The 9,882-nt window shown below is 44.0% G+C and overlaps 1 protein-coding gene across 1 annotated transcript; it reads left to right on the top strand.

Annotated features, from left to right (window-relative positions):
- The first annotated feature begins 1,673 nt into the window (after positions 1-1,673).
- Positions 1,674-9,277, top strand: UBIAD1 (UbiA prenyltransferase domain containing 1). The gene is made up of 3 exons (XM_056543139.1): positions 1,674-1,973; positions 3,961-4,567; positions 8,226-9,277. Exons 2-3 carry the CDS (start codon positions 4,012-4,014, stop codon positions 8,711-8,713), a joined length of 1,044 nt encoding a protein of 347 aa, XP_056399114.1. The 5' UTR covers positions 1,674-1,973; positions 3,961-4,011; the 3' UTR covers positions 8,714-9,277.
- Positions 9,278-9,882: the final 605 nt, after the last annotated feature.

The raw sequence follows: 9,882 nt of genomic DNA, 5'->3' as shown, positions 1-9,882 counted from the left end.
AGGAGATCAGTGTATGCAGTTATAGGTCCCTATGGCATAACAATGATCAGTGTGTGCAGTGTTATAGGTCCCTATGGGATAACAATGATCAGTGTGTGCAGTGTTATAGGTCCCTATGGGATAATAATGATCAGTGTGTGCAGTGTTATAGGTCCCTATGGGATAACAATGATCAGTGTGTGCAGTGTTATAGGTCCCTATGGGATAACAATAATCAGTGTGTGCAGTGTTATAGGTCCCTATGGGATAATAATGATCAGTGTGTGCAGTGTTATAGGTCCCTATGGGATAACAATGATCAGTGTGTGCAGTGTTATAGGTCCCTATGGGATAACAATAATCAGTGTGTGCAGTGTTATAGGTCCCTATGGGACCTATAACACTGAAAAAAAAAGTGAATAAAGATCATTTAACACCTGCAGAAATGTCCGAATTATAAAAATATATTGTTAATTAAACCACACGGTCAATGGTGTACGCGCAAAAAAATTCCAAAGTCCAAAATTCCAAAGTCCAAAATTGCATTTTTGGTCACTTTTTATATCATGAAAAATTTTAAAAAAGCGATCAATAAGTCCTATCAATGCAAAAATGGTACCGCTAAAACTTCAGATAAAAAATGAGCCCTCATACCGCCCCATACGCGGAAAAATAAAAAAGTTATAGGGGTCAGAAGATGACAATTTTAAACGTATACATTTTCCTGCATGTAGTTATGATTTTTTCCAGAAGTGCGACAAAATCAAACCTATATAAGTAGGGAATCATTTTAACCGTATGGACCTACAGAATAAAGAGAAGGTGTCATTTTTACCGAAAAATTTACTGTGTAGAAACGGAAGCCCTCAAAATTGACAAAATTGCGTTTTTTTTTTCAATTTTGTCTCACAATGATTTTTTTTTTTCGTTTCGCCATAGTTTTTTGAGTAAAATGACTGACGTCATTACAAAGTAGAATTGGTGGCGCAAAAAATAAGCAATCATATGGATTTTTAGGTGCAAAATTTAAAGAGTTATGATTTTTTAAAGGTAAGGAGGAAAAAAAGAAAATGCAAAAACGGAAAACCCCCCGGTCCTTAAGGGGTTATCCAGGAAAAAACTTTTTTTTAATATATGAACTGGCTCCAGAAAGTTAAACAGATTTGTAAATGACGTCTATTAAAAAAAATCTTAATCCTTCCAATAATTATCAGCTGCTGAAGTTGAGTTGTTCTTTTCTGTCTAAGTGCTCTCTGATGACACGTGTCTCGGGAACTGTCCAGCGTAGAAGCAAATCCCCATAGCAAACCTCTTCTACTCTGTGCAGTTCCCGAGACAGGCAGAGTTGTCAGCAGAGAGCACTGTTGTCAGACAGAAAAGAACAACTCAACTTCAGCAGCTTATAATTATTGGAAGGATTAAGATTTTTTAATAGAAGTAATTTACAAATCTGTTTGACTTTTTGTAGCCAGTTGAGGAGTTAAGGGGTTAAGAGCCACAGGTTGCGAATCAACTACTGCGAATGCTATAGGACAGTGTTTCCCAACTTGTGGCTCTCCAATTGATGCAAAACTACAACTCCCATCATGCCCTGGCAGCCTTCGGCTGCCAGGGCATGATGGGAGTTGTAGTTTTGCTACAGCTGGAGACCCACAGGTCAGGGAACGCTGTTATATGGGAAGACGAGACACCCTTTGTAGCTGTCAGGACATGATAAGAGTCGTAGTTTTCCAACTAACAAGTTGTTATGAAAGGTGGTGAGCTAAATAGTGCGGCGCGGAAGAACACACACGCATGCGCACAAAGAGAACTCATAAGCTTAGGGGTGACCGTGCGAGGCGGAGGGATCTCCAGCAGTGTGCGCTGCAGCACGGACTGATTTCGGTGTTACACACCAAGATGGCGGCGCACATAGAGGATTGTCCGGGTTGGCTTTTCTGGCAGGGAGGGCTGTACACGGAGCAGTAGACGTGGAGGGATACGTTCATCTTCAGGTATCTCTAATGCCTTCTGTATAGTGACTATTTGGCAACTACAAGTCCCAGCAATCCTTACCAGCTCCTGGCTTATAGGGCATAGTCTGGTGCATGTAGTTTGGCAGTAAAGAAGAGGACTACTAGTCCCAGCAAGCCCTGATTGGATATTCTGGGATTACAATAGATCTGTGTCTACCAATACATCTGTGACTGACAGGACATGCTGGGACTTGTAGTTCCAGGGTACCAGTGACCCATCTAACTACACCCATTGTGTTTTATTTCCTTCAGGACATGCTTGGCCTTGTAGTTCCACAAATCCATGTGTATAGACCTTTGCCAAAGTGCTCATAACTTTTTTTTTTATTCCCCAAATCCCTGCTTGCTGTCAATGAATAGTACAATTTTTATTAATTATATATTATCTGGAGCAGTGTTTCCCAACCAGTATGCCTCCAGCTGTTGCAAAACTACTACTCCCAGTATGCCCAGATGACCTTCAGCTGTCAAGGTTTGCTGAGATTTGTAGTTTTGTAACAGCTGGAGGCACCCTAGTTGGAAAACACCTGGAGACTGAAAACATATAGTGATCTCACAGCTGGGGGTTTGTCACAATTGTATCCAGTCTGATTCTGTCATTCTCTGGAATCCAGCCTGATACATTGTAGCGAGCCACCAGCTGTTTAAACATTGCAGAACTGCAACTCCCTGCATGCCTTGACAGCAGTAACGCTTAGTAATTAAAGGGGTACTCCGGTGGAACCCTTTTTATTTATTTTTTTTTTTTTTTAAATCAACTGGTGCCAGAAAGTTAAACAGATTTGTAAATTACTTCTATTAAAAAATCTTAATCCTTCCAGTACTTATTAGCTGCTGAATACTACAGAGGAAATTCTTTTCTTTTTGGAACACAGAGCTCTCCGCTGACATCATGACCACAGTGCTCTCTGCTGACATCTCTGTCCGTTTTAGGAACTGTCCAGAACAGTATATATTTGCTATGGGGATTTTCTTCTACTCTGGGCAGTTCCTAAAATGGACAGAGATGTCAGCAGAGAGCACTGTGTTCTTGATGTCAGCGGAGAGGGGTCCAGACCAGTGTTTCTCAACCATTGTGCCTCCAGCTGTTGCAAAACTACAACTCCCAGCATCCCAGGACAGCCAAGGATATCAAAACTATAACTCACTGCATGCTTGAAGTTGTAGTTTTGAAACAGCTGGAGGCACGCCGTTTGGGATACACTGAGCTAGACTCCACACAGTTGTAGGACACATCATCATTCCTTAGGTCTTTCTAATTTTATTTTTCCTTAGTGAACAAGAAAGCCATTTGATGACAGCCAGCAGAGTTGTTATAAACGGAGCTGAATTGTAAAGTATCTTTATAAATCAGAAGGTTGTTTTTTGTTTTGTTAAGGAGTTAAACCAAAAGCTTAAAAAGGTTAAAATAAATCAAGATCTTTGCTTGCTGTCAGTGAATGGAAACAGTGATCCCTGATCTAGTCTTGTTCAAACACATCTTAATAAGCTATGTACACTGTGTGAGCAGGACTAGGTCAGGGCAATTTTTCCATTCACTGACAGCATGCAGAGAATCTATTAAAGGGGTACTCCACTGGAAAACTTATTATTTTTTTCTTTTTTTGATTTCCTTTCTGTCTGACCACACTGCTCTCTACTGACATCTCTGTCCATGTCAGGAACTGTCCAGAGCAGGAGAGGTTTGCTATGGGGATTTGCTCCTGCTCTGGGCAGTTCCTAAAATGGACAGAGATGTCAGCAGAGAGCACTGTGGTCAGACAGAAAAGAAATTCAGAAAGAAAAGAACTTCCTGTGGATCATAACAGCAGCTGATAATTACTGGAAGGATTAAGATTTTTTAATAGAAGTCATTAAATCTGTTTAACTTTCTGGCACCAGTTGATTTAAAACAAAAATGTTTTCCAGTGGAGTACCCCTTTAATGGTGCAGAAATGACTTCCTCGTGTGTTGCTTTTTCTCGCAGTCTTCCGCAGTTTACTCTTAATTGCACGTCACTGAAGTAAAATCCGGGACCATGAAGTCGGACAATGGTGGCAGTAATGTCAGCATCACTGCCGAAGTCTTCAACGGAGTCGGCTTCAGCGACCATCAGGAAGCTCCGCCCCCTTTCACCAACTGCTCCACCCAGCCGCCGAGTGAGCGGGCCGCGCCAAAGACAGCCGGCTGGAAACAGAAATGCGCCAGCTACGTCCTGGCGCTGCGTCCCTGGAGCTTCAGCGCCTCCCTCACCCCCGTGGCATTGGGCAGCGCCCTCGCCTACCGCTCGGTCGGCACGCTGGACATTCTGGTGCTCCTGATGTGCGCCGTGGCCGTCCTGGCCGTGCACGGAGCCGGAAACTTGGTAAACACCTACTACGACTTCTCCAAAGGGATCGACCACAAGAAGAGCGACGACAGGACTCTGGTGGACCGTATCCTGGAGCCGCAGGACGTGGTGCGGTTCGGGGTTCTGCTTTACACCCTGGGGTGCGTCTGCGCCGGCTGCCTGTACTTTCTGTCTAAGCTGCGGCTGGAGCACATGGCGCTCATATACTTCGGAGGACTCTCCAGCTCCTTCCTCTACACCGGAGGTAAGTGCTAACCGTGCAGCCTCTTGGGTACATTCACACTGAACTAAATCACTGCAGAATTAGTGCTGCAGAAATTCATGCTACAGACTTAATTAATATAAAAAAAAAAATAACCTAAATAAGTATTTACCAAACAGTGTTTCTCCAGCTGTTGCAAAACTAGAACTCCCAGCATGCCTGTCCGGGCATGCTGGGAGTTGTAGTTTTGCAACAGCTGAAGACGCACTGTTTGGGAAACACTGACCAAAATCCACAGAATGAAATCCTCAGTAGATTAAAGGGGTATTCCGGTGAAAAACAATTATTTTTCGTATCAACTGGCTCCAGAAAGTATAAACAGATTATTAAATTACTTCTATTAAAAAAATCCTTAATCCTTCCAGTACTTATCAGCTGCTGAAGTTGAGTTGTTTTCTGACTGACCACATTGCTCTCTGCTGACACCTCTGTCCATGTCAGGAACTGTCCAGAGCAGGAGAAAGTCCCCATAGCAAACCTCTCCTCCTCTGGACAGTCTGACACGGACAAAGGTGTCAGCAGAGAGCGCTGTGGTCAGACAGAAAAGAACAACTCAACTTCAGCAGCTGATAAGTACTGGTAGGATTAACATTTTTTAATAGAAGTAATTTACGAAACTTTCTAGAGCCAGTTGATATGAAAACATGTTTTTTTTTACAGGAGTACCCCTTTAAGTACATGTGACGCTTTCTGTTTTCTCCTTTTCATCTTCCAAAAGCCACAGGGCAGCGTTTTACAACCAGGGTGCCTCCAGCTGTTGCAAGGCCAAAGGCTGTACGGGCATGCTGGCAGTTGTAGTTTTGGGACTGCTGGAGGCACCCTGGTTGGGAAACACTGCCATAGAGGATGGTTTGTTACAGGGGTGCTCCGCCCCTAGACATCTTATCCCCTGTCCAAAGGATAGGGGATAAGATGTCTGATCGTGGGGGTCCGGCAGCTGGAACCCCCGCAATCTCCGGCCCAGCACCCTGACATTCTAAGTATTTACTGTATGTTTAGAACACGGCTTTGCTAGGCTTTAGGCGGCCGTTGTCTTCACGCCCCCTCCATCAATGTCTATGAGAGATATATGGAGGGGGCGTGACAGCTGTGGTTGGTCGTAATCCGTCACAGAGCGGAGTTTGCTCCATGCAGGGGATTATTGGGGGGGGGGGGGGGGGGTTATCAGCAACACTATGTGCAAGTCCTCCAACACCACTGTGTGAAAACATAAAAAATAAATAATTAAAACTAAAAAAAAGCGTACCTAATCAGGCTGATGTATCACTAGAAATGGTGGGTAAGGCCGAGCAAATATGACAAGAAGAATCAACCTGTACAATGCTGCCCAAATACTATCACAAATCCCACAATAATCAATACCATTCCATATGTCCCAACATGTTTCTCCCTAGTATAGTCGCTCACAATAGTGGGATTCATCAGGGGACCCCAATATTAGGATATACTGACATCAGTGAGATGTCTGCATGACTTAAGTAGAAGCGCCAATGTCAGATTAGATATCCTGGTCCCCTTATGAACCACTCACTCAGATCCTAGGTAAGATGGAGATTTGATACATTGAGGAAGAAAAGATGGATCCTATGATCTGAAGTCTCCTCTCTTTCCACTACTTCTAGAAGGAGAGGAGACCTAATTTAATAGGATACCTCTTTTCTGGTGCATACCAAGACTGCCAAAAAAAACATCTATACATAGCACTCACATGGTCCCTGTAGCCTCCAGTATCACTGTACTTCTCTTATTGGTGCTGGGGCCCAATACATCAGAGAATAGTGTGACACTGCGGCAATCCTAAGGATAGAGGATAAGTGTCAGATCGTGTGGGGGCCGACCGTTTAGGATAGGGGATACGTTTTTGTATCCCGGAGCACTCCTTTAACCTGATTGATACCAAGGGCCTACAGGTACGTCCTTGCGTCCCTTTAGTGGCGTTTGAAGCGTGCTCATGAGCTGAGCACACTTCAAACCCGTGGGTCCCGACTGCTATCAGAGCAACGATAACACTGATCAATGCTATGGCATAGCATTGATCAGTATATGCAATCAAAAGATTGCACATTGTAGCCCCTTATTAACGCCTTCCTAATGAAAGTTTGACTGGCCCCCCCCCCCCCCACTCCTTTCCCATTTTTAAAAATAAAATAAAAATAACCATATGTGGTATTGCCCCGTGCGTAAATGTCCGAACTATTAAAATATAAGGTTAGCTAAACCACCCGGTCGATGGTGCACATGTAAAAAAAATAAGTCTAAAATTGTGCTTTTTTTTGATCACTTCATATACCGGAAAGAAATTACTAAGAAGTGATCAAAACAAAAATGGTACCTATAAAAAAAAAAACTACAAACCACGGTGCTAAAAAATGAGCCCTATATAGCCAGGTATGCAGAAAAAAAAGTTATAGGGGTCAGAAGATGACAATTTTACACATACTAATTATAAGTAGTAAAATAAAATAAAACCTATATAAATTAGGTATCCTTGTAACCGTATGGACCTACAGAATAAAGATAAGGTTTCATTTTTACCGAAAAGTGCACTGTGTAGAAACGCAAGTCCCCAAAAGTTCCAAAATGGCGTTTTTTATTTCACCCCACAAATGTTTTTTTTATTTTTTATTTTTTTGTTCCGCCGCAGATTATGTTCTAAAATAAATGATGTCATTATGAAGAACAATTGGTGATGCAAAAACAAGCCCTTATATGGGTCGGTAGGTGCAAAATTGAAATGATTTTTAGAAGGGAAGGAGGAAAAAACGAAAGTACAAAAATTGGTCTGGTCTTTAAAGGAGTACTCTGCTGCTCGGCGTTTGGAACAAACCGAACGCTGGAGCTGGTCCGAGGAGCTTGTGACGTCATAGCCCCGCCCCCTCAATGCAAGTCTATGGGAGGGGGAGTGACGGCCGTCACACCCCCTCCCATAGACTTGCATTGAGGGGGCGGGGCGTGACGTCACGAGCTCCCGGCGCCGGCTCCAGCCTTCGGAACAGTTAGTTCCAAACGCCGAGCAGCGGAGTACTCCTTTAAGGCCAAAATGGGCTGCGTCCTTGAGGGGTAAATGGTCTGTGTTTCCAATTCAGAGCTCCAATCCAAATGAACAATCTTCAGCTTGTGGATACACAATAAAATTCTGGCTACCTGCAGCCACCACCAGGGGGAGCTCACTGAATACAGATCTCCCAATGAGCATTCCCTAGTGGCGGCTTCACGCAGCAAGATTTGTATCTTGTAAACCAGTGTTCCTCCAACTTTGGTTTTCCAAGTGTTGCAAAACTACAACCCTCATAGTGCCCTGACAGCCTTTGGCAACAGCCGGATGCTAGTGGGGGTTGTTGTCATGCAACATCTTAGTGCAGGGTGCCTCCAGCTGTTGCAAAACTACAATCCTCATAGTGCCCTGACAGCCTTTGGCAACAGCCGGAGGCTAATGGGGGTTGTTGTCATACAACATCTTAGTGCAGGGTGCCTCCAGCTGTTGCTAAACTACAACTCTCAGCATGCATGGACAGCCAAAGGCTGTCCAGGCATGCTGAGAGTTGTAGTTTTGCAACAGCTGGAGGCACCCCCAATTGGGAAACACTGGCTTAGTGACTCTTTATTTTGCTGATACTAATGTCTTCTCTTTCCTTTTTAGGAATTGGCTTTAAATATGTGGCCCTGGGAGACTTGGTGATCCTGATTACGTTCGGGCCCCTGGCGGTCATGTTCGCTCACGCAGTTCAGGTCGGTTACCTGTCAGTCACACCCTTGCTGTACGCGGTGCCGCTGGCTCTGAGCACAGAAGCGATCCTACACAGCAACAACTCCCGGGACGTTGAGTCGGACCGGCAGGCGGGCATCGTGACCATGGCCATCCTCATCGGCCCCACGCTGTCCTACATGCTCTACAACCTGCTGGTCTTCCTCCCGTACGTCATCTTCTGCATCCTGGCCACGCGCTACACCATCAGCATGGCGCTGCCGCTCCTCACCATCCCCTTGGCCTTTTCCCTGGAGCGACAATTCAGAAGCCAGAACTTTACCCGGCTCCCGCAGAAAACGGCCAAACTCAACCTGTTTGTTGGACTCTTCTATGTGTTCGGAATTATCCTGGCTCCTCCCGGGGCCCTCCCTAAACTCTAACCTAATTTATGAACTGTATAAGACTCCAGCACGAATGCATATAGTGCTGCAATGTCTGTGTGGATCCTAGAGGGGGAGCCACCGGATCACTTCTGCACTATCCCCTCCCCCATACTGACAAAACTATATATGGGGCTATACGAGAAACAGGCCAAGTATGATGTCATCACTGTGACCCAACGACTCATTCTGTATGATCGTGTGTTATGGCCTCGGCTTAGTTATATCTTGTCCATCGGGTTCTGTAGAGTTTCCACCATTAATCATGGAGTATTCGCCCTTATACGTGTACATTTAGTCCCTCTGTACATTCATTACAGACATTTCATCTTAGTAAATGAATGGCTAAGCAGTGGTATATTGAGCGCTCCTGCGGGAACGTCCAGCACCATAGACTTCAATGTAAAAGATTACAGTGTTTTTTGTCCCTTTAAAAATAGACTCCAGAGCTGAACTCACTATTCTGCTGGTGAGATCACTGTGTACATACATTACTTATCCTGTACTGATCCTGAGTTATATCCTGTATTATACTCCAGAGCTGTACTCACTATTCTGCTGGTGAGGTCACTGTGTACATACATTACATTACTTATCCTGTACTGATCCTGAGTTATATCCTGTATTATACTCCAGAGCTGTACTCACTATTCTGCTGGTGAGGTCACTGTGTACCTACATTATATTACTTATCCTGTATACATTGAGTACAGCTCTGGAGTATAATACAGGATATAACACAGGATCAGTACAGGATAAGTAATGTAATGTATGTACACAGTGACCTCACCAGCAGAATAGTGAGTACAGCTCTGGAGTAAAATACATGATATAACTCACGATCAGTACAGTATAAGTAATGTAATGTATGTACACAGTGACCTCACCAGCAGAATACTGAGTACAGCTCTGGAGTATAATACAGGATATAACTCAGGATCAGTACAGGATAAGTAATGTAATGTATGTACACAGTGACCTCACCAGCAGAATAGTGAGTACAGCTCTGGGGTATAATACAGGATATAACTCAGGATCAGTACAGGATAAGTAATGTAATGTATGTACACAGTGACCTCACCAGCAGAATAGTGAGTACAGCTCTGGGGTATAATACAGGATATAACTCAGGATCAGTACAGGATAAGTAATGTAATGTATGTACACAG

This window comes from Hyla sarda, chromosome 10 (assembly GCF_029499605.1).
Source record: "Hyla sarda isolate aHylSar1 chromosome 10, aHylSar1.hap1, whole genome shotgun sequence".
In the NCBI taxonomy this organism is placed as follows: domain Eukaryota; kingdom Metazoa; phylum Chordata; class Amphibia; order Anura; family Hylidae; genus Hyla; species Hyla sarda.
Note: the sequence above shows the minus strand (reverse complement) of the source record. Positions and strands in the feature narration are given on the sequence as shown.

What these genes read in the sequence shown, in the direction of transcription:
- UBIAD1 (XM_056543139.1), top strand. Translation starts at nt 4,012, where the DNA reads ATGAAGTCGGACAATGGTGGCAGTAATGTCAGCATCACTGCCGAAGTC. An exon ending in CTCCTTCCTCTACACCGGAG is followed by an intron (nt 4,568 to 8,225) that starts GTAAGTGCTAAC and finishes TTTCCTTTTTAG; the next exon opens with GAATTGGCTTTAAATATGTG.